This window comes from Emys orbicularis, chromosome 3 (genome assembly GCF_028017835.1).
Source record: "Emys orbicularis isolate rEmyOrb1 chromosome 3, rEmyOrb1.hap1, whole genome shotgun sequence".
NCBI classification, from domain to species: Eukaryota; Metazoa; Chordata; order Testudines; family Emydidae; genus Emys; species Emys orbicularis.
The window spans coordinates 83308666-83334588 of NC_088685.1; the positions used below are offsets into that span (position 1 = coordinate 83308666).

A 25923-nucleotide genomic window follows, 5' to 3' on the forward strand; every position below is an offset into this window, starting at 1 on the left:
AGGACCTGATTTCTCAGAGTATTTAACATTATATATTATATATACTTAATATTCAAATCACAGATTTCGTTGACTTCAGTTTCAGCTGTGAGTGCTCAGCACCTCTGCAAGTCAGACCTCCAGGTCTCATGTCAGGCTCCATACGATGAGGCAGTCACAATTAGTGATCACCTGTAAAAATTGTGACTTAGGGTACATCCAGACTACCCGCCGAATTGGCGGGTAGTAATTGATCTATCAGGGATCGATATATCGCGTCTCGTCTAGACGCAAGAAAACGATCCCCGAACGCGCTCCCGTCGACTCCGGAACTCCACCAGGGTGAGCAGCGGTAGCAGAGTCGACGGGGGAGCCGCGGCCGTCAATCCCGCGCCGTGAGGACCCGAGGTAAGTCGAAATAAGATACGTCGACTTCAGCTACGCTATTCCCATAGCTGAAGTTGCGTTTCTTACATCCCCCCCCACAGTGTAGACCAACCCTTACATGGCCTGTCCAGCATCACACAGGAATTCTGTGGCAAGGGAAGGATAAAATCCAATTCTCCAGGAGAGCATTCACCTGCTTTATCCCTGAAACCCTCCCTTCTTTTCCTGCACATACTCTGCCTCATTCGCAATGCACCTTCCAACTTCCACAACAAATGAGCCAGGGGGCCTATAGACAACAGTCTCCTTCACTACACTACCCTGCTTCATCCCCAGAGCTTGTCCAAACTTTGTGCTGAATGACGCAGGATCCCAAGGGGAAAAAAAATAGTATGAGATCATTAAATTAAAGTCTGTATCATAATGCAGATGCACAGAACGACCGAATTAAAACTGTATAAGTAGCTTTAATTCTGGCACTTCCTAACTTTTGAACCTTTGACTTTGCAACCTTAATAATGGTCTTAACATAGATTTTTTTGTTTGTAATAAATATTACAGTTTGGCTTAATCAAAGAGGCTGAACATGCATAAAGTGTGCAATTTACCTCAGCTCCACCCATCCATTTTGGCTCATCAGGAAATTCGGCACATAAAACATCTTTTGACTGGTCAGTCCCAAGGATGTGATAAAACAGCTTCTGGTGCACATTAGTGGAGGTCTCAGTGCCTGGTATAATTCAGAAGGGAATTATTTAATTTTCATTAACACCATAAACTTTTTGCAAGCTTCTCTGCCGCCGTACACACACTTGTGGTGAAAGGAGTTATTCAAGGATTGCAGCCGGATACGGGTCAGCAGCCATTCTTATTCTCACTACACAAGAAGGGTGTGTATTCGGGGGAGAAGCAGGTATGACAAATATTGCTAATTTCAGGACTCATTGTTTCATGCTCCATTTTCTGGAAGCCATCAGTAACTGCAAACATTATTCAAGGAGTCCAAAATATCTGAGTAGGTTTTGGCATCATGTAACATGAGATGCCATTTATAGTCATCCCTTTTAATAAGTAAGATATTTAGATGTTTAATAAGATAATATCCTAGCGATACCAATGTTATCAGTTAGTGTTCATATAATAATACTTGCTGAAAATCAAGAAGTGATATTTTAAGGCTTTGCATGAAGTGCTACATAAAGTTTGGGATAGGAAAATAGGAATCCATGCCATTAGATTTTGTTTAATCAAATCAAGGTAAAAAAGAATATTGGCCCAGTAATTTTTGGGCATTTAACATTTAGGTCTGCATTTCCTGTTTTTCTTTTTCTTTTCTTCTGATTAACCATTTGTTTGTTTTAAATGTTCAGGAGTGACAGACAGATGCAGTTTAGTCAGTAACTCAATCCTTACCAAATACATCTAGATTTACACTACAGCACTGCTATGTGATTTTTTTACTTCTGAACTTAGAGCATTATTTCAATGCAAAAAGGACAAGGCAAGGTACCAAATTTGGAAGTTTGTCCAAATTATAGTTCCATTGCAGTTGAATGTGTAAAAATAAGAGAAAGACTTGCTCCCAGTATGTTTAACAAAAAGTGCTTGGTACAAGATCTTCAAAAACCTCACTGTGGAAAGAAAGATGAGTAAATTTCTTTTTATAAACAAAGGACAAGAAAGGAGAGACAGGAAAAAAAAACACTTATAAAGGAAAAATCATGTATACGGATTTAGGCCCTGATCATTCAAAGACTTACACACCTTTACCACGATGATCAGGGAACGCATATGTACGTTAAGTCTTTGCAGGAATGGAGAGTGCAGTATACAGTACTTGTAGAAGTAGCAATCAAGAGGTCAATCAATATTCTACACATTTCTCAACTGCCTAAGGAAATTTCCTGGGGCAACTTGCCATGGATGTGGTTAAACAGTGCTCAAGTAAAACAATTTCCTAGCCACTATTACACGCACCTCTTGAAAAAAGGGGTTACTTTTCTCCACTGATTCAAGGCATACTTACCATCACTTTTCCCATCTTGTTTTGGATAGCAGTTGTAGAACATGCCTTTTCCATCATGGGTCCAAGCCATGCAACTGAATTTAACCCTTTCCAGCGTACCTGGAAGCTCTTCAGGACCGTCCACTTTCATAAACTTGATAGTTACCCAGTCTGAGCCACTGGAACTCAGACCGTAAGCAAAGTATTCACCATCTTCACTGAATGCATAACCTACAGATAAAGACAAACAAATGCCTGGGTCACTCTTTCTATTTGGCTGCACAACTTTCTACCATTTGCCACAGACAGACAGAAGCATGTCACCAGTTTAAAGTTGAAAAGCATTAAAAAAATAACTTTCACTTTTAAATAAACATTTAGAGCACACTTTTTTTTTTTTTTGGTTTTAAAAAACTGAAGTAGGTTGTGGCTCCTCCCTCCGCCAGCAACTAGTAGTGAATGCACTGGCAGCACCAGTGATTTTTGGTTGCTGGCCATCTCTCATCTACTGCATATCTTTAGGTTGGAAGCATCTTACCATCTTCCAACATGAAGTGGTGATGCAAGTTATTTATATACATATGTAGTAACTAGAAGGAGTGCTGTCTAGTGGTTATCCCAAAAGACAGCGAGGCAGGACTCTTAATTTCTACTCCCAGAGCTGCCACTGATGGAACTATTTAGTGCGTCTGTCACTTCCAATCCACTGCTTAAAGTAAACCACGGCTGAATTGAGGAGGCATTGCACTTTACTGGTGGGCTCTGCAGTGTTCAAGTCGCTCCCTCCTAAAAACCTGTCTGTAATTAAATTGGGAAGGGGCACACTTTTTTTCCAAATGCAGCTTTCAAAATTCGCACTGTTTGACCCTATAACACTGGTCTACAATTTTTGAGAAGTCGTCTGCTTCAGAGATAAAATGTGCTATTTATTATGTATTTTGATGTGCTGAATTCAAATATGACAATTAAAACAACTGATTGGCTACTGTTTCTAAGATATTTAAGTTTTTACATTTTATGTCTATGTATATTGTGTAGATAGTAGAGTTTTAATCATAAATTGTAAACCTAGGTCTTTTCATGTGTTTATGGTTGCTTTACATGATAATATTTCACCTGTCCTGTTTATGTAACACTTTAAAAACCAGCAAAAGGGTTATATCAATAAAATTTATTATGAAACAAAAGGCAAAAAACTATTATGTACATAGTTTAGTCCTATTCAGTGTCTACTCGGCGCTTCTTGGCTTGTCTCTTGTATTCATTAAATGGAGCATCTCTTGTCACTGTCCAGCAATAGTCTGCAAGCATTGATGGGCTCCATTTGCCCTGATAGCGTTTCTCCATTGTTGCAATGTCCTGGTGAAATCGCTCGCCGTGCTCGTCGCTCACTGCTCCGCAGTTCGGTGGAAAAAAATCTAGATGAGAGTGCAAAAAATGTATCTTTAGTGACATGTTGCAACCAAGGCTTTTGCATGCCTTGAGGAGGTTTTCCACCAACAACCTGTAGTTGTCTGCCTTGTTGTTGCCGAGAAAATTTATTGCCACTAACTGGAAGGCTTTCCATGCCGTCTTTTCCTTGCCACGCAGTGCATGGTCAAATGCATCATCTCGAAGAAGTTCACGAATCTGAGGACCAACAAAGACACCTTCCTTTCTCTTAGCTTCACTTAATCTTGGAAATTTTCCACGGAGCTACTTAAAAGCTGCTTGTGTTTTGTCAATGGCCTTGACAAAGTTCTTCATCAGACCCAGCTTGATGTGTAAGGGTGGTAACAAAATCTTCCTTGATTCAACAAGTGGTGGATGCTGAACACTTTTCCTCCCAGGCTCCAATGACTGTCGGAGTGGCAAATCTTTCTTGATGTAGTGGGAATCTCTTGCACGACTATCCCATTCGCAGAGAAAACAGCAGTACTTTGTGTATCCAGTCTGCAGACCAAGCAAGAGAGCAACAACCTTCAAATCGCCACAAAGCTGCCACTGATGTTGGTCATAGTTTATGCACCTCAAAAGTTGTTTCATGTTGTCATAGGTTTCCTTCATACGGACTGCATGACCAACTGGAATTGATGGCAAAACATTGCCATTATGCAGTAAAACAGCTTTAAGACTCGTCTTCGATGAATCAATGAACAGTCTCCACTCATCTGGATAGTGAACGATGTTGAGAGCTGCCATCACACCATCGATGTTGTTGCGGGCTACAAGATCACCTTCCATGAAGAAGAATGGGACAAGATCCTTTTGACGGTCACGGAACATGGAAACCCTAACATCACCTGCCAGGAGATTCCACTGCTGTAGTCTGGAGCCCAACAGCTCTGCCTTACTCTCGGGTAGTTCCAAATCCCTGACAAGGTCATTCAGTTCACCTTGTGTTATGAGGTGTGGTTCAGAGGAGGAGGATGGGAGAAAATGTGGGTCCTGTAACATTGATGGTTCAGGACCAGAAGTTTCATCCTCTTCCTCTTCCTCGTCTGACTCAAGTGAGAATGATTCTGGTGCATCAGGAACCGGCAGTCCTTCTCCGTGGGGTACTGGGCGTATAGCTGATGGAATGTTTGGATAATGCACAGTCCACTTTTTCTTCTTTGACACACCTTTCCCAACTGGAGGCACCATGCAGAAGTAACAATTGCTGGTATGATCTGTTGGCTCTCTCCAAATCATTGGCACTGCAAAAGGCATAGATTTCCTTTTCCTGTTCAACCACTGGCGAAGATTTGTTGCACAAGTGTTGCAGCATATGTGTGGGGCCCACCTCTTGTACTGAGCTCCAATTTTGCAGCCAAAATAAAGGTGATAGGCTTTCTTAACCATAGTGGTTATACTGCGCTTTTGTGATGCAAAAGTCACTTCACCACAAACATAGCAGAAGTTATCTGCACTGTTCTCACAAGTACGAGGCATCTCTGCTCACTTTGGCTAAACAGAAATGTGTCCCTTTGCAAAATCAAACACTGACAAATAAGAGAGCACGACACTGTATGATTTCTAGAGCTGATATAGGGCAATTTGTTTAGCAGAGTGATGTAAGCTTCGTTATGATTGCATCATCCATGACTTCTAGGAATAACATGATGCAATTCATATCATGTATGACGCAATACCTGCTTCAGATTGCACCATTCATTGTTTTGCCTAAAAAGCAAGTACTGTCCAAACCCAGTCATAGATTTATTCATAGATCCAGTCAAAGATGTATTTTAGTCATTTCTGGTTTAAATTGAGATCCCTTCCCTTTATAACTCACTTATCCTCCGCCATTCCCAAGTCAAGGGTCGTATATACTGACCCAATAGCATATCTTGAAAACTAGAGCCAATCAACAATTTTAAGCATCATTTTCGTTCTCAGTGACCCAGAATTAGTAAAGTTTGACTACATTTATTTCAGAAGCATTTTGGCTGTAGAGCAGTGATAAATCTATAATTTATTAGAGTTCCTACACACAGCTCTGTGTAGCTCAAAAGCTCGTCTCTTTCACCAACAGAACTTGCTCCAATAAAAGATACTACTTCACCCAGAATATTCAAGTATTCATTAACGACCAGAGAGGTCAACATAATTAGCAGGATCACCCGCTTACCCCCAGAAGATCTCATCAGCGCTGGTTGGTAATTCGTTCTGGGGATATGGGGTTTAGAGAGGGTCCCATATGAGGAAAGATTAAAGAGGCTAGGACTCTTCAGTTTGGAAAAGAGAAGACTAAGGGGGGACATGATAGAGGTATATAAAATCATGAGTGATGTTGAGAAAGTGGATAAGGAAAAGTTATTTACTTATTCCCATAATACAAGAACTAGGGGTCACCAAAAGAAATTAATAGGCAGCAGGTTTAAAACAAATAAAAGGAAGTTCTTCTTCACGCAGCGCACAGTCAACTTGTGGAACTCCTTACCTGAGGAGGTTGTGAAGGCTAGGACTATAACAATGTTTAAAAGGGGACTGGATAAATTCATGGTGGCTAAGTCCATAAATGGCTATTAGCCAGGATGGGTAAGAATGGTGTCCCTAGCCTCTGTTCGTCAGAGGATGGAGATGGATGGCAGGAGAGAGATCACTTGATCATTGCCTGTTAGGTTCACTCCCTCTGGGGCACCTGGCATTGGCCACTGTCGGTAGACAGATACTGGGCTAGATGGACCTTTGGTCTGACCCAGTACGGCCTTTCTTATGTTCTTATGTTCTTATATGAAGGGATCTTTAGTACAATCAATTGTTCCCAAACACATGGTATTCACTTTTCTGGAGTCCCTGGAGATTCCAGAAGTTCACAGCTCACTGATTGAGAGTTTAGCTTAGCATGCCATCCTTTTTACACAAAGAAAGACTGGTACGTGACAAATGCGGAGGACACTCTACTAACAACTATCTGAACTATGAGCCTTTTCCTCAGTTGTCTGTGGCTACTGGGGGAGAGTAGAGGGGCAGGCTTATAATTAATTAATTTAAAAGGGGTAGAGGTAGGCTGACATAAAGGACAAACTTTCTCAAAGAAAGTGATTGCCATTCCAGAGACAAGTTAGACTCTGCAAAGCAATAGAAAATATAGAGAAATAAACTGGAAAAATTGTGCACTATCAGACCTAATAGAATTAGTTGGAAAAGACCCGAGATTTATGTAGTTCTATCTGAATCATAAGAGGAAAACAAGATTCTGCAACATCTTTCAGGAGAGCCTTAGATGGATGTTGGCCCAGACACTGAGGGACAAATTCAGTCTGGTTATAAACAAACTCAACTCTACTGAAGAGAATGGATTGCACCAGGCCTGAATTTGGCCTGGTGTTTCCACTAGCAATATAATTACAAATTAAATTAAGCTTTATTTATTTTTTTTAAAAGCCTTCCTTCACCCCTGTGCACAGGCGCACCACCCCTCTACCTACCTTTATAGCTCATGAGGTCTTGTCTTCAATAGGAAAAAAGGTGTTAACTCACTTGAGGTAAGAACATAAGAGCTGCCATGCTGAGCCAGACTATTGTCAACTATCCTGTCTCCCAACAGAGCTTCAGGAGGAGTATACAGAACAGGGCAATTATGGAATGATCTATCAGTCTTTCACTCCCTGCTAGTCAAAGGGTTAGGGTTGCCTGAGCATGGGTTGGATCACTCACCATCTTGGCTAATAGTCACTGATGGACTAATCCTCCATGAACGTATCTAGGTCTTTTTTAAAACTAGTTATACTTTTGGCCATCATACGTCATGACAATGAGTTCCACAGGTTAGTTGTGCTTTGTGAGAGAAGGACATTCTCGTTTGAATTAAACATGCTGCCTCTTAATTTAATCAGGTAACTCCTGGTTTTTGTATTGTTTGAAAAGGTAAATAAACAGGGTGAACAGCGAAGTGTTATTTACTTTTTCCATACCGCTTATGATTTTATAGACGTGTCTCATATCCCCCCTTAGTTGTCTCTTTTCTAAGTTGACCAGCCCTAATCTTTTTAGTCCCTCCTCATGTGGAAACTGTTCCTTACCTGTGATCATCTTTCTTGCCTTTCTCTGAACCTTTTCCAGTTCCACTAGAACGTTTTTGAGATGGGGCAACCAGAACTGGACACAGTATTCAAAGCATGGGTGCTCCATGGATTTATAGATTGGCATTACGATTTTTTGTCTTAGTTTCTATTCCTTTTCTAATAGTTCCAAACATACTGTTAGCCTTTTAGATCGCTGCGATGCACTGAGCTGATGTTTTCAGAGAACTATCCATGGTAACTCCAAGACCACTTTTTTGGGTGATAACAGCTAATTTAGAATCTATTATATATGTATAGTTGGGATTATTTTTCCCCCATGTGCATTATTTTGCACTTATCTATGTTGAATTACATCTGACATTGTTGCCCTGTTACCTAGTTTTGTGAAATCCCTCTGTTACTCCTCACAGCCTGCTTTGGACTTATCTTGAATAATTTTGTATCATCTGCAAACTTCACCACTTCACTGTTCATGCCCTTTTCCAGATAATTAATGAATATATTGAACAGTACAGGTCAAATACAGATCCTTGGAGGACTGCACTCTTCATCCCTCTCCATTGTGAAAACTGACTAACTATTCCTGCCCTTTGTTTCCTATCTTGCAACCAGTTACTGATCTACAAAGGGACCTTCACTCTTATCCCATGGCTACTTAGGATATGTCTACACTGCAATTAAACAACTGCAGCTGGCCCATGTCAGCTGACTCGTGCTATGGGGCTGTTTAATTGCAGTGTAGTGTTCAGACTTGGGCTCAAGGACCTCATGAGGGGGAAGGGTTCCAGAGCCCAGGCCCAACCATCTCTACACTGCAATTAAACAGCCCCATAGCCCAAGTCCCAGGAGCCCAAGTCAGCTGACAAAGGCCAGTTGCCGGTGTTTAATCACAGTGTAGACATGTTCTCAGTTTCCTCAGAGGGACCTTGTCAAAGGCTTTTGGAAAATCCAAGTACACCATATCAACTGGATCACCCTTATCCACACAGAATTATAGAAATGTAGGACTGGAAGGGACCTCGATAGGTCATCTAGTCCAGTCCCCTGCACTGAGGCAGGACTTAGTATTATCAAAACCATCCCTGACAAGTGTTTGTCTAATCTTTTCTAAAAAACCTCCCATGACAGAGATTCCACACCTTCCCTAGGTAATTTGTTCCAGTGTTCAACTACTTTTACACTTACAAAGTTTTAACCTAAATTTCCCTTGCTCCAACTTAAGCCTATTACTTCTTGTCCAGTCCTCAGTGGATAAGGAAAACAATTTATCACCCTCCAATTTCTAACATTTTACATATTTGAAGACTCTTATGTCTCCCCTCAGTCTTTTCCAGAGTAAATAAACCCAATTTTTTCCTTGTAGGTCATGTTTGCAAGACCTTTAATCATTTTTGTTGCTCTCCTCTGGACTTTCTCCAAATTGTCCACATCTTTCCCAAAGTCTGGTGCCCAGAACTGAACACAGTATTCCAGTTGAGGCCTTTTCAGTGTTGAGTAGAATAGAAGAATTATTTCTCATGTCTTGCTTACGACACTCCTGCGAATACATCCCAGAATGGTGTTCGTTGTTTTTTTTTTTGCAACAGTATTACATTATTGACTCATATTTAGGTTAGTGATCCACTATAGCCACCAGATCCTCTTCTGTGGGATTCCTTCCTAGGCAGTCATTTCCCATTGTGTACTTATGCAATTGATTGTTCCTTCCTAAGTGGTGTACTTCACATTTGCACGTATTGATTTTATCCTATTTATTTCAGACCATTTCTCCAGTTTGTCAAGTTCATTTTGAATTCTAATCCTGTCCTCCAAAACTCTTGCACCCCCTCCCAGCTTCATACTGTCCGCAAAATTCATACGTGTACTCTTTATGACACTATCCAAATCATTTATGAAGATATTGAATAGAACTGGACCCAGGACAGATTCCTGTGGGATCCCACTCAATATGCCCTTACAGCTTGACAGTGAACCAATTATAACTTCTCTCTGAGTACAGTTTTCTAACCAATTGGGCACCCACCTTATAGTAGGTTTCTCTAAGTTATATTGACATAGTTTGCTTATGAGAGAGTCATGTGAGACAGTATCAAAAGCCTTACTAAACTCGAGATATGTCACATCTACTGCTTCTCCCTTATCCACAAGGCTTGTTGAACTGTCAAAGAAAGATATTAGGTTGTATTCTTGTTGGCTCCCTCCAGGAATTCTAATAGATCAATGAGGCATGACTTCCCTTTACATAAGTACTGGGTACCAGTACTTAATTTGGGCTCACCTGAATGTAATTGCCAGGATTGCCTCTTTTAAAAAGACAGCATTACATTCGCTACCTTCCAGTCATCTGGTACAGAGGCTGATTTCAGTGATAGGTTATACACTACTGTTACTAGTTCTGTAATGTTATACTTAAATTCTTTCAGAACTCTTGGGTGAATACCATCTGGTCCTGGTGACTTACTACAGTTTATTGATGAATCTGTTCTAAAATTTTTCTATTGACACATCAAGTTGGACAGTACTTCAGATTTTGTCGCTACCAAAGAACAGCTCTAATGTGGGTATATCCCCCACATCCTCTACAGTGAAGACCGATGCAAAGAATTCATTTAGTTTCTCTGCAATGGCCTTGTCTTCTTTGAGTGCTCCTTTAGCACATCTATCATCTAGTGGCCCCACTCTTGTTTGGCAGGCTTCCTGCTTCTGATGTACTTTAAATATTTTTTAAATTTACTTGTCAGTGTCTATGTTCCTTCCTATTTTCCTCATTAGAATTTGACTTCCATATTTTAAAGGATGCCTTTTTTGCCTCTACCATCCTCCACTGTTTAGCCATGGTGGCATTCTTTTGACCCTCCTACTGTCTTTTTTGATTTAGGGTATACGTTTAGTCTGAGCCTGTTATAGTGTTTTTAAGTTGGCTCCATGCTGGTTGCAGGCATTTTACCTTTGTGACTGCTCTTTTTAATTTCCATCTAACTAGCATCCTTATTCTTGTGTAGTTCCCCTTTTTAAAAGTTAAATGTTACTGTGGTGGGGGTTTTGATATTTTCATCACCTACAAGGATGTTAAATTTAATTACATTATGGTCACTATTGCCAAATGTTCAGCCTACAGAGGGTACATTTCACATGAGTTAGTAGGTTAAGGTAAGCCCTAAGCTCCCTCACACACTCTAACTCAACCTGCTAACTCATGTGAAAACTACATACTGCCTGGCCTTCACTAGGATTCTGCCTCAAGTTAGAGACATTCCTTGCTTGTTCAAGGCAGCTGGGCTGTGCATGGATGTAGCATGAGGCTGACATGACTGTGCCACAGGTACAGCTTAATTAATATACAAAAACTTTTGTAAAAGGTAGATCAGCATCTTTAACTGGACTCTGTACTGGATAGACAATCAGTGGAGAGGCAAAGCACTACTCTGGAGAACTCCCACTCTGCCTTGCCCAATAATTACCATTTCTGGCATAAAGCTGGACAAATACTTTGAACTGACATTTGAAAGAAACTACACTAGAAAGTGCTGAGGCACCTGAGAATTAGAGGTGTCCATCACACAAATGCATATGAGGATTATAAAACAATCCAGAAAGCTAACAGCCTGTTCTGAGAGAAAGAGGAAAGATTACCCAAGTGACATTAGATATTCTTTCCCCATCATTAGTAAATTTTTGAAGTAATGAGAATTCCTCGCAGTCATCTTTTTATCTTTTGCCCTTTTTTTTTTTTTTTTTTTTTAAGTAGACAAAACCCCAATCAGACCCCATAGCTTTCCCCACAAAAATACTTATGAACATTATTTTTGATGATAAAAAAAAAAACCAAAAAAACCCCCCTAACTTTTATAGTTTTGTAGCCTCAAAATAATCCCAATCTCTGTTCTTAAAAAAACTCCTGCCTCACTGACCTCGTAAAGCCACAGTGCCATCATCAGAAAGCTTATTTGGATCAAGAAATATTTTGGCATCAGCATCCAAGGATTCTTGCACATATAATACTCGTTGGTTCTGTAGTCCAGTATTGTAAAAGTGAAAATACCTGGAAAACACAAACTGAGTGAGTAAAAAAGAAACTATTTTTATTTTCCAGCTCAGCTAGAAAAAGAAAAAGAAGGAGGAGGAGGAGGAGGTGGTATGAAAGATTGGTAAGAAGCCATAAAAGACAAACAGAAGCCATTCAGTAGTGACATCTTTACAACAGAGTATCCAAATGCTTCTGGAATAAAGGGATGTGGAATTCATGTAAGCCACCTTCTACCAAAAACAAAAACAAAACAAAAAAACAAAAAAAACCAAACACACACATACTATATACACAATAGAGGATGAAGTAACTTCCACACTACAACATGACACTGAACAGTTTGACAATTTTGACATCTTAGCAAGTTAGGGAAGCTTCATAGGACAGTTTACCTTAGAAAACCTTTGCACTCAATATTACTATTTCAAAGTTTTTAAAATAATAATTCACAGTTTTCATTCTCTAAACTTTTCCCCTCATATGCTTCCTAGAGCAAATGACTCCTTTAGGTTTCCTTCCATCCTGAGCACTGTATCTGGTGGCTGATAAGTTTTAAATAAAAGAAACTGCATTTGAAACGGTTTCCCTGCATTTCCTTGCTAAGGTCTAGCACAGCAATAAGTGTCAGGAGACAGGTTTCAGAGTAGCTGCCGTGTTAGTCTGCATCTGCAAAAAGAACAGGAGTCCTTGTGGCACCTTAGAGACTAACACATTTATTTGAGCATAAGCTTTCGTGGGCTACAGCCCACTTCGTCAGATGCATAGAATGGAACATATAGTAAGAAAATATATATACACACTTACAGAGGACATGAAAAAGTGGAAGTAGCCATACCAACTGTAAGAGGCTAATTAATTAAGATGAGCTATTATCAGCAGGAGAAAAAAAACCATTTGTAGTGATAATCAAGACGGCCCATTTTAGACAGTTGACAAGAAGGTGTGAGCACACTTAATATTAATATGCAAACTAGATACCATTAACTTGGGTTTGAATAGAGACTGGGAGTGGCTGGGTCATTACACATATTGAATCTATTTCCCCATGTTAAGTATCCTCACACCTTCTTGTCAACTATCTAAAATGGGTCATCTTGATTATCACTACAAAAGTGTTTTTTTTTTTTTTTTTTTTTTTTTAAAGTTAATTTCACTTCTGTGTTGCCAGGTATTTTCACTTCCTAGTTTACTAAATTAGCGTGACTGGACCACTGTTTCCCAGAACACTTTTTGTGCTCCCTCAGCTTTTTAAAGAGTATCTGTAATAGCTGCTTTTTCAGAGATGCTTAGTTGCAGCTGCTATTTCTTATCTTATAGTTGAAATGATATGATTTATGAATTTCTAAATATTATAACCATAAGAAGTTTATAGGCCTTATTTCAACTGAGTAAGATGTACTTGAGAAAGCCTTTTTTATATCATGTAATCTCTAGATCTGGATAAATACGATTAAAAGTGGTACAACAATCACAATTTTTTTTAAAGTTAGTCTCTCACATGAGGCTGATCATTACTAATGGATAGTGAATACATATTTCAGATAGGGATGCTATCGGAAGAGCTACAGCTCCTCTCCCTGGCTTTGTGTAACAAAACCACTTTCTGAGTAGTCCTCCTTTCCCAATCTCTGTGAAGCAGCATGGAAGGGGGATAGGGGAATTCCTTGCACCTGTGGATAGTTGTGGGAAAGCATCAAAACCTATTGGTTGACTGAAAAAAGGCTGAACTGAAAGATAGAAAGGGCTCTTTATGGATTTTTACAATTAATAAATGTCCACATGGGACAAACGGACATTACAAACAAGGCTATCACGTCCCCTCTTTGCTCTTTTTGCTGGAGAACTGCTGCATGTCTCTGTAGTGATGTCATAGGACAAGGTAACCCAAGCTGCAACTCCATCTCTGCATTTGAGGAAAGCCCCAAAATCAGCATCCCCCTTTCTACCCTCGCCTAGTTAAAAGGAACAAAAGCTGCGATTTAAATTGGCAAAATTGTCAGTAACTAAAATTTTTAAATGAGTACCCTTATAGTCCCATTTTCTTTTTTTAAATCCTTGTTAAACAGTATGACTTTCAGCTCCTCTGCTGATATTTAAGGGTCTTTTGAGCAAAAGAATATCCATAGAAAGATAATGAAAATGACTACGTAAAGTTCTGTCAATTGCACAAAGTAAAAATAGCAAAATTTCCTCAGCCCCCCCCCGTTTCCAATTTAGTAATCCTAGTTATTACTTATAACCAGGGCTTAGAATTCAGCTTTATGATCTAAAAGCACCCAACAGCTTCTTTACATACCTTTTTCCTTTCTTGAAGTGGCAACTGTACTTGGGATAGTCATAGAGCTCAGTCATTCGTTCTTTGAATAACCCTCTGACAGGACACTGCTCAAGAAAGGGCACTGTAAGCTTATTCTGGGCCTCCACAAAAGCCTGAAGGTAAAAAAATAATGCACATACTGAGTCAAACATACCTATATGTCCTACAAGAAATACTATCTATCTTCTGACACAAGTCGCACAGAAAGAATTGTTCTATGTATTTGATGTGTAGAGTCACCCATGAAGTGTCTCAACGCCTACCTCCATAATATCATGATAAAGTGATAGAAAATAAAGTATTCAAGATAAAATAGTAGATTTCAATCTTGACTCTCAGTAGAACACTTGTGTAATTAAAATTACAGCCACCAAAAACCAGATTTCCTCCCATCCCCCAAAAAGAAGCATTTAAGAAAGCGTCTCATATTTGTCCAAGAGGCTTGGGTAAAAATCAGATTATAGTGTGTATATAAATAATGTTAGCTTCACTTGCATCACAAGAAGTATACAGAGCTGCAGTACAGCCTCCAGTACTCTACCAAGAAGGATAGTATTTATATGGCAGCGTATGACTAGCAGACATACATAACACTTTGAGCTGTGTCAATCCATCACATCTCACAAGATATATAGAATTGGTCTGGACAGTAAACCCAAGAAAGCCCAGGGTACAAACAGGAATGGTTTTGTCAGTTCTGAAGACAGCACTTCTTCCTTCTCAGAATGCACTGAACCAAATCCTCATGACAGCAGGTGAGATTCACACATGTGAAGAGGACTCGAATGGTGCATAAAGGTATGTTCTGAGCTGGGTCTCTGTTCTCGAGAGACATATGATCACGTTCCTGATCACTTGTGGACGTTAAAATTTCAGTGTCACAAAAGGGTAGTAATGTCAACCCCGGTCTCAAGGCCGAATCCAAGTCAATTATCTTTTGCCTACCCAAGTTCCTTCTGCAATTTCAATTAGAAATGATATTCTTCTATTTCACATCCTAAAACTGTTATGTAGGGTGTCCGGGAGCTGTTAAGTAGGTGCTGTATTTTATCCCAGAGTTGAGTTCTTTTCAGCAGCAGATGAAAGGAGCCCTTTATAGCTTACATAGCAGTCTAAAATACTTTACAATTCTTCAGAAAGCAAGGTGCTATACAAACAAAATGGATCCCAGCGGTCCATTGCCTTGTACCTTGAGTACTCATTTACCTCTTGTGCAATGGAGTAAAAAGTACCATTCAAACCTTGCATATGCGAGAGGAACTCACATAAGCCCCTGGTCTGCTAGTACAGGCACTAACCAAATCTAGCCAACAGTATTAATTTAGGAGTTATAAATGCCCAACAAAAAAAATTAATTCAGAGAAAACAAATTATTTCAATTACGCCATCATGAGAATGTAGATAGCAAACACACTGGCTATTCATTTAATTAAATTAATGTTTGCAAAACACTAAGATTCGCAGATCAAAGGGACAATGTACGTGTGCAAATTATTATAAATAGCCACACATTTATTCCATTTGCTATCCTGAATTGTACTGGTATATCAGACCCGGGGCAAACACTTTAGGACTTTTCTTATGTTCTATAGGGCGTGTTGAACAGAGTAATACTTACACATTACCTGTTCTGCTCACTGTCAGATCAGACCAGTGGTTCTCAAATTTATTTGATTGCGCCCCCCTTCTTTGTGTCTGTAGTAGTTCACGCCCCCCATCCCTCCCGCCACACAAGTACATATACTGATAAAAGTGGCAGAGGCACTTTACTTGAATCAATTTCGGCTTCTGTATTTTTCACTTGAGTTTGGCTCATTCGTTTGATCCATTCTAATAAGAGCAAAAGCAAAACTGTGATTGCGATGCATGCTTACAATTAATTGTGCACATCATGTTGTAGAAAATGGATTAAGGTAAAGACTTCGTATAATACTATGCAAGCTTAGCAGAAATCCATCAAAACACACAGCGCCATCTGAAGACCTGATATATCTGGAGGAATCAGCTTTGCCAGTTATTTGTTGCTGTGGGGTAAAATGTGTGTAGTGAGGTTTTTTTCTCCCTAAAGTTTCTCATGCCCCCCAGAATACATTCCACAACCCCCTCCCATCCAAGGGGACCCACCTCCCCCGTTTGAGAACCTCTGGATTAGACCAATTTTACCATTATGGAATACTTCACTATATTTCCCCCTGCCTCTGCTCAATCACAAAGTATGTTGCAAAAGTTACAAAAATATTTATAAATGGGATATTAGCAGAGTCTAAAAAATGAATTAGAATTAATAGGTTCTGCAAGAGTTTTGTTGAGAGAAGATCCAGACAACTACCCTCAAGAATAAAAAAAAAAAACCCTGACTTTCCAAAAGATTGCACGCCAATGAGGCACTACTCTATAGAACAGGGGTCGGCAACGTTCGGCACGCGGCTCGCCAGGGTAAGCACCCTGGCGGGCCGGGCCAGTTTATTTACCTGCTGACGCGGCAGGTTCGGCCGATCGCAGCCCCCACTGGCCGCGGTTTGCCGTCCCGGGCCAATGGGGACGGCGAAAAGCCGCAGCCAGCACATCGCTCGCCCGCGCCACTTCTCGCCGCCCCCATTGGCCCGGAACTGCGAACCGCGGCCAGTGGGGGCCGCGATCGGCTGAACCTGCCGCGTCAGCAGGTAAATAAACTGGCCCGGCCCGCCAGGGTGCTTACCCTGGCGAGCCGCGTGCCGAACGTTGCCGACCCCTGCTATAGAACATACACTGAACACATTAAATTTGCCAATGGAAACATTCAGACTAAATAGCCACATCCAAATTAAAGGCACTAAACAGAATGCTTACTTTCCCTCCAACCCAGAGTCCATTCAGGATAGATATATAAAAGATCAAAATTATTCTCTACCTTCCCTCCTTTCATGAGCCTACAGAGAAGGATCCTGTATTTTTTGTTGAAATTCACAACTCACAAATGTCACGGCATAAGATCTGGAGAAGTACAGAACTGAGTAATAGCAGAGAAGGAGAGAATAAAAAGGTTAAGAGGAGACAAAATATGTGCGTCTTTCATACAAATAACCTGGCTTTTTTTCAAGTTAGCGCTTAAGGGAAAAAAAGAAAGCCAGTTTCTTATGAAGATGTCACCACAGAATGCACTACTCTAGTCGAGCTAAAAGCCCTGAAAAAAAAAAGTGAAATGACAAAGCCATTTTAAATGATTGATTTGTACAGTACAAAGACTCCAAGTGAAGCTTCACAGTTAGTTAGTGAGGAGAAAATGGGGAACAGCCATATGTTTAAAGACTGTAGCAAATGCATTTATAGTAGCGAGCTTCATTCCCTGTTGATCACATTGTAGGACTACAGGTTTGTCTGAATTTGTGTCTGAATTTTTTCTTTCAGAAGATTAGTTTGAATAGATCCTCTAACTTATATTCCACTTGCCATCCCTCTCTTTCTTTAGCTAGAACCTCAAGTCAAACTCACGCTGTAGTTCAGAAATATTCAGTCCCTGTATCTGGTTTCTGATCAGAGGAATCCCAATGCTTATGAAGGAAAGGGCAGAGCAGAGTCTCCCAGGTCTGGGACTCTGAGTAGTTAGAGACCTGTGCTAGCAGATCCCTATGAAGCACTGAGGTCTTATAAATAATAGTATACCACCCCATCATGTATCTTCTACATAGATACACAAAAATGGAAGGCGTGGTTAAATATTTGACAGTCTTTTTCTAACATACTAGATTGTCTTTTGATATAGAAAAACACTATACAGAAAGCTATTATAGTTATCTTCTTCACTAATCCAGTAGCGGAATATGTAGGATACATAGATCGATTAAAAAAAAGTAACTGTGTTCAACCTCAAAAATAGTATAACTCGTTCTGTTAGCACTTCTGCTGCTTACCATAGCGCCTACCAAAAAGACATTTTTCCCTTATTTGTTTAATCTTAAATCCAGTTAGATTATAGTAATAGCCACATTTCTTTTGCATTCCCTGTCAGAGCACAAAAAACCCAAATGCACTTATGTATTTTTCCACAGTTTCATATCAGCAATTTAAATGAAGGATATACTGGTTTTATAATTACTTATATTGTGTTAATGTCCAAAGCATGCTAGGCACTTTCCAACACCGAAGAAGGCATAGTCCTTGCCCCAAAAGCACACATTCTATTAAAACAAAAATCAGATGAAGGCTGAGGGAATGGGATATGACATACAAGCAAACACAATAGGGTGGCAGGTGTCTTGTTACAAATTACATATCAGTTAAATGCACTAGACAACCCTCCCAGCAACCTTCCTCCCTATTCAGCCCCCTCCTTCTGTCCCCCTATCAACATCAACTCTCAACTTCCACCCTAGTATCCCGATGCCCTGCTCTACCAATGTTCAACATCTCACTTCGGCGGAGGTGAGCTGTTGACTAAAAACAGTTATATGACTGCTGACAGCAAAGAAAGGGCTCAATAGTAGGGTATTTCCAGTACTGCAGCAAGAGAAAAGTAATGCACACCAGTATACTTTTCTACTATGGATTTACTCAGAATTGTGGCTGGAGGAAACAATTTTTCTGTGTAAGACACAGAAGGAAGGGACACCTAAGGGGGGGGGGGGGGGAAGAAATTATTAAAAATAAAAAACAACAAACAACCACTACCACCACCACCCCCCAAAACCACACGAACACCCCACAAGAAGCTCCAATTTCAAGGAAAGTAAAGAGGAAAAAAGAATAAAGCAAAGGACGGCTAATCTGTGTTAGCTGCATTAAAAAGGTTACCCAGAGAAAAATAAAACTTATTGCTGTCTGCTGGCTTTGCCATCTCTTGTTTGTTACATAAATCTAAAGGGAGTTGAAATACCTTCATTCTATTTACGTCAGTGCTCAACTGACCTGATGCAGGGCAACAGGAATGCAAGAAATGTACACCACTGCACTCTACCGATTGCCCTGATAAAGGTGGGTGTCACAGCAGCCATACTGCAGGGGGACAGTCCCCTCAGATCTGAGTGAATTTACAATACTTTACAGAGTTACGGAACATCCCCAAATATCTGCAAACCACCACAAGAGGATACGAGGGGCAGTTCTAGATCATCTGCTGGCAGGAATTGAACAGCAGTTAAGAAAACTGCTAAATCTGGTCAAAAAAAAAAAAAAAAAAAAAAAAAAAAAGCAAAATTTCCTTCCCTCCCCCCCCCCCCAAAAAAAAGAAAAAAAGAAAGAAAGTTTTCATCTCACAGGGATTGGGAATTATTTCCAGATTCCTCCCCCTTCTCCCTCCCTCTCTCAGTTCTTTATACATTTCTCAACACTTCTCTAATAAAGAGTTACACAGTAACAGTTAAAGAGTTTCATTTCTCCTTTTGCAACTATCATTTCCAAACTTGAGGAAGCTTTGAGAAATTACAGAGCAATTAAAGAAAAGGTGAAAAAAATCTAGACAGTTTATCCTACTGCACTGAGTTGCAAAAATAAATAAGGAAAAGAGAAGAAGGGGAGGGAGAATGGAAAAAAAATAAAAATAAAGATTTCAAAGTTTCTGGTTTTGATGAAAACCAGGGGAAAAAATTGTTTTATATATATATATATATATATATATATATATATATATATATATATATATATATATATATATATATATATATATATATATATAAAACACATATACACACACATATATACACATATACACACACACACACACTCAACAGTTGTGTTTTAAAATATTCAACATATTGAATGTATATATATTTATTTTACTAGTGCTGTCAATCACAGCTAACTCAAGTGATTAACTCAAAACAAAATAACTCGATTAATTGTAGTTTTAATTGCACTGTTAATAATAGAATACCAATTTAAATTGTAAATATTTGTGGATGTTTTTCTACATTTTCAAATACATTGATTTCCATTACAACACAGAATACAAAGTGTACAGTGCACACTTTATATTATTTTTTATTACAAATATTTGCACTGGAAAAAGCAGCAAAAGAAATAGTATTTTTCAATTCACCTCTGACAGGTACTGTAGTACAATCTCTTTACCATGAAAATGTAGCTTATAAATGTAGATTTGTTTGTTTGTTACATAACTTCCCTCAAAACGAAAACCATGTAAAACTTCAAAGCCTACAAGTCCACTCAGTCCTACTTCTTGTTCAGCCAATCACTAAGACAAACAAGTTTGTTTACATTTATGGGAGAAAAAGCTGCCTGTTTCTTATTTACAAGGTCACCTGAAAGTGAGAACAGGCATTTGCATGGCACTGTTGTAGCCAGCGTTGCAAGATATTTACGTACCTGATATGCTAAACTTTTGTATACCCCTTCATGTTTTGACTTGTGTCCAAAAATATTTAAATAAATGTTATTCTATTATTGTTTTAACAGCACAATTCATTTTTAATTTTTTGTAATCACACGATCAATCACAATTAATGTTTATAATAGTTTGGCAGCCTTACTTTTTACCCAAAAAGTTAATGCACATTTTTGACAAGGTCTGGGAGTTACATGGTCAGAGACCTATGATTAGACTCTGGAACCTCAGCATGGACATTTGTATTCAGTGATACACATGGAGTTGGCCATTTAGGGTATGGCTACACTGCAAATAAAGATATGATTGTAGCAAGGATACACATACCCATGCAAGCTTTAATCTCATTAGTATAGGTAACAATGGCAGCATAGTTGTGATGGCATGGGCCCTCCAGGGACTCTGGGCACATACTCCAGTTGCTAGCCTGTGTTGCCACACCTATACTGCTAAAGCTACCACGGGTATACCTACCAGCGTAACGATCACACCTTTCACTTGCAGTGTAGGGAAAAGAGGCAGTCGTCACAAATTTCCACTTCCTCCCCCAACCACCATGTCTGCAAGGAAACTCACCAAGCAAAAGCTAAGATTCCTAGCCCTTAAGGGGTGGGGGAAGTCACTTGTGAACCAGTACCTTTAAAAACACAAAGTAAAATACACACATGAAAAGAGAGACACTTCACCACCACTAGTTTTTTTAATTATTTAAAAAAAAAAAAAAAAATCTACCCAAAGAGAAGAGACCACAAAACAGTCCGTGTTACATTTTCACGGGAAACATTCAAAGCTACTTAGAGAGTGGTGTCTTATTTGCCAGTGTGTTAAATTCCAGTATGCGCCAGTGTGTTTTACAATCAATAGTTAGTTTATCCTTACAATGTCAACTTAAAGTTCAGTGCTGTATCAAAAGCCACACCCCGGTTAGGTTTACCTTTTCTTGTTAAAGGAAGCTGAAACGGGCCCTGTTCTTGCTACTTGTACACCAATGGACTGCCACGCCCACACAGAATCCCATATCAGTCAATGGGGCTCTGAACAGGTGCAGCAGTCTGCCTGCTCGTAAGTTGAATAATATGGGCTGTAGTTTGGAAATACAATAGCTTATTTCTACAGAAATACTATGGATGAACTTTATCCCCCTATTCAAGTGAAACCAGCAAGGACCATCCAGTGCCCTTAATATTTTGCACTTTTGGACTGAGGATAACTGGTGTGCTGTTTTTTTGATGACAACATACACAACTAGCCACCAGTTTTATTTTGTCATGGGCTTTATCCTGAAGTTTTTGCTGAATGGCTAAACGTGAAATACATCAGAAACAATGCGTGTTGCTGTTTGAATATTCAACTGGTAAAATATTCAGCAATTCTGGATGGATTTTTGATACTTTATTAATAAAGTATTTGACTCACTCTAGAGCAGGTTGAACAGTATTCAAATAATTATGCAGCAGAGTTTGTTAAGTTATTCACCAATTCTTTGTCATACCCACCAGTTCTCTGGTTATAGGTATACTGTTCTTTTAACAGGATAATAAATTCCACACACACAGGATGGGGTTTTCAAAAGTGCTCAGCCCTGGCCTAATTCTGTTCCCACTGAAGTCAGAGAGGAATTTATCTTTGACTTCTGCGAGAGCAGAGTTGGGGTGGAATTTTTGAAAGCGTTCAGCAGTGGTCTGAGAGTTTCTGTAAGTGAACTGTACAGAGTTCTATTTGTTCAGCAGATAAACAGAAATATATATCCTAGCATTAAAAGGGCAATCACTCTAACAAAACCCATCCCCCAGAACAGAGCTAGTATCACTGATGGAGTTAAATATTACAATATAAAACTAAACAGAGTTCTGCTGGATTGTGTTTCACTAAATAAAGGGGAAAGAGACAAATCAAAGGGCAACTGGAGAAGGATCAAACTGTTTATAAACAAAATATAGGTCAGATATAACTATAAACCTATTTGACTGTGTCCTTTTAAAATAGTTTCACTTCCAGTGTATTATTCCAAGCATACCTTCTGCTTATAATTACATTATATTTCCATCGCCCCAAGTTAACTGCTCTTGCTGCTTGATCTCTGATCTTTTTATTCCCAGTCTGCCTCTCAGGCCAGATCAACAATACAAACTTTTGCCAACATAGCTACATTAGTTAAGGATGTGATGATATGTTGTCCTGGCAAAAGCCCCTCGTGTAGATGCAGTTACACTGACAAAACTGGGCTTCTGCCAGCATGGCTTAGGCTTGACCCACACTTAAAAGTTTTTCTGGATAGGAGTGTTTTAAAAAAAAAAAAAAAAAAAAAAAAAAAAAAAAAAATCCACCCTAGCCGACATACCTGTTATGCTTTCCTCTCTGCCTCTTATGCAGTAGCAGTTACTAATGGAGGCAGCCAGGTTCTCCCTTTCTTCTAGTTGCTTTTACACACTTCAGGCCTGGATAACTCTGTCTGGGAGCTCTGTCCCACTTCTGTTCGACGTCCAGCAAGCCTCCCCCTCAGAGGTGAGCAAAAGCCTTCTTAGCGCAGTGATACTCAGACTGAGGCTCCCAAGCCTCACTTTAAATTTGACCTTAAATCCTCTTTTTCTCTTTAGTTTATGACAGACACACATTTTTGGTGACACATTTTGCAATACTGGGTATCAAAGCCACTACATAAAAATAAGATGTATAGTATTTCTTCTGTTGTCCTTCAAAAGGTAATAAGCAAACCTCATGCACACAGACTGAACTGCATACAATAGAAACAGAGGGATAAATAAGAAAAGGAGGCCGTAAAGCTGAGAAGTGCTCTTCCTGCCTATTTTTATGATGGATTATAAAGATGTTCTAGCCCTGTGATGAAGTAACAAATTTTAGCTCAATGCCACCCAGAGCATTATTAGTCACCGACCATATATTATGCCATAACATAAACCAGATTTTTTTTCCCCAAACTCTCTAAAATATATTACAATGTCATAAATGAAGGTATCATCATACTATAAAATAGGATATGGTGTGATCAAAAAAGCTTCAGGAGAAAAAAAGGCATATTGAAGGTTAGGATTTAAGCTCGTAAGCATATGAGTGCACAGAAGTGGATACAGTACACAGCAACTAGCCCATTATTTTCATGAGCACATATTTATGGATAAGCTAAGAGAAAAGGGGGGGGAGGGGAAATAAACACACAAGCAATAAATGACAGACATTTGGAAGATCACCGGGATTAGTAAGAATTAACTGCAATTGTTCTTCAAGTTCTGAGGGTTGATTAAGTGATTTTAACTTATTTATCAACAGTGCAAAATGTGCCTAAAATGTAGACTTGAAGGGATTATCGGAAGTGTTTTTCCAATTTGTTTTTCCAAAGCTGCAAAGTCTGATCACAAATCTCAATCCAATTACTTGTTCCAGCACATGCTCTATTGCTGTTGTCACAGCTGCTATATAAATGGACTCGACAATGGAGTCTATCAAAGGAGTAAGTATCAGAGGGGTAGCCATGTTAGTCTGTATCCACAAAAACAAATGAGGAGTCTGGTGGCACCATAAAGAGTAACAGATTTATTTGGGCATAAGCTTTCGTGGGTAAAAAACCCACTTCTTCAGATGCATGGAGTGAAAATTGCAGATACAGGCATATATTATTCTATATATAAAACAATCTGTTACTCTTTATGATGCCACTGGACTCCTTGTTGTTTTTAAAGGAGTAAGTACCGTTTCTCCCTGACCCCACTATTCAGCAATTCTATATGGTTTCCTTTATTACGGTTATTTCATGTCCTGCATGCACTATCTAAATATAGGGGCTGGAGAGGGAAGGACCTTCCTTCCTTGGGTAGGATATTCTTCTGTCCCATTTTGTGATGGTTATATTACTAGCAGAGTACATATTGAGGCACTCCACAGCAAGAAGTGATCGATAAGGTGGCAGTTTGCAACAATCAAAGTTACGTGTCTGCTCATACGCCCACTATTCCTGGGGCATTCAGCAGCTAATGCTGAAGCTGGGTCTTTAAAGACAGCCAACCAACAGGAGAAACCTCTTGCAATTCACCTTCAAAGATAACACCCACTAGGATAAGCTTAGTATTCAGCTTATTTCCTAAGGGTATTGGTCTAAAAATCACAGTATTGCTATAGCAGATGCATGATTACTTTTGCCCCTTTGCCAAGCAGTAGCAGATGTCAGCCCTTGCTGATCAGTTTCGTGTCAGAGGTAAAAATCAGTGACATGGGGTTAACGTATTACTACTATAATATGTTTACTTATGAAGTGTACACGAGTCCTGGTTCCTTGAACAGAGATGGTCACGAATTGCTCACAGGCAAGTCCCTCTTGCAAACCTCAGGTATGGCACCATTGCCTCATCACCAAGCAGCAGCAGCCTCAGAACTGCCTCTCAATGCTCAGAGGATACTGTTCCTTGTTCCTTCCTGGAAACATCACCGACAGTCCACCCCAACCCCCTGTTCAGAGCTCCTCCTCTAGGATGGAATGGCCACAACGGGACAGCAGGACATCAACCCTCTTCGTGCAGCTGCGTTACAAAGGAACCTCAGAAAAGGTTCAACTGCCCAGATAAAGGGCGAGTCATTTAGTATAATCTCCCTGACCCAAACAGTCATTGGGTAAGAGTTTCATGCATGTTATGAATTGATGTATAAGCACTCAGGATCACCTTAGCACGTCATTACACTTTTGCTAAATTCAACCACTGTTATGTGTGTGTTCACAAGAACGTAATTCAATATCTGATGTAGATGTCAATATTTTAATCATGACTGCATTTTAATGGTGACTGCTTTGGTCGCACTGGTAGGAGAGAATATCAGAGTTTTCCATTTTAACTTGGAATTTCTTTACTCTTGTGAATTTAAAGTAGGCTCTTCACATAATTCGACCTCAGTATTTTGCAGCCAATCTGCATTAGCAATAATAGCCTGATAGCACCAAGGTGGAGAGTTCAAACGCAGTATCTTTTAAATGGGTACATAACAGTGTAAAAAGAAGACAGCGAAGATTATCTATGGAGTTGGTTGGATGAAATGTTAGGTGCCTCCCCTCAGTAAGGATAAGCATGCCTGACTCAAGGAGAATTTGAAAATCATATAGAAAAAAGAGAAGATATTCTAGGATTCAGATCAGTCTAGCTACACGTGGTAGCATTTCTAAATAACATACAAAGGCACAACAGGATTGAAGAATGAGGTATGGAGGGGGTAAGTACAATTGTTAAAAAAACAAAACAACAACTATTTTTAAAGGTCACTTATATATACACATTAGCACCTACTTAAATAACAGAGGGTCCATTTGGATAAGAGACTAATTTTGATCTTGTTTGTTTAAAGTTAACATTAGGTTCTTGCCCCACCTTACCCTCAACTCAAGATTCCCTCTTT

At 39.5% G+C, this 25923-nt stretch overlaps 1 protein-coding gene across 1 annotated transcript in view; it reads right to left on the reverse strand.

Moving 5' to 3' along the window:
- The window catches only part of PREP (prolyl endopeptidase), a 177007-nt gene that overhangs the window by 141079 nt on the left and 10005 nt on the right, over nt 1-25923 (reverse strand). The window contains exons 3-6 of the mRNA XM_065400874.1: nt 14187-14320; nt 11775-11905; nt 2393-2602; nt 975-1096 (exon numbers count right to left, since the gene is read on the reverse strand). Coding sequence (XP_065256946.1) covers nt 975-1096; nt 2393-2602; nt 11775-11905; nt 14187-14320 — 597 coding nt within the window. The remainder of the gene's footprint in view (nt 1-974; nt 1097-2392; nt 2603-11774; nt 11906-14186; nt 14321-25923) is intronic.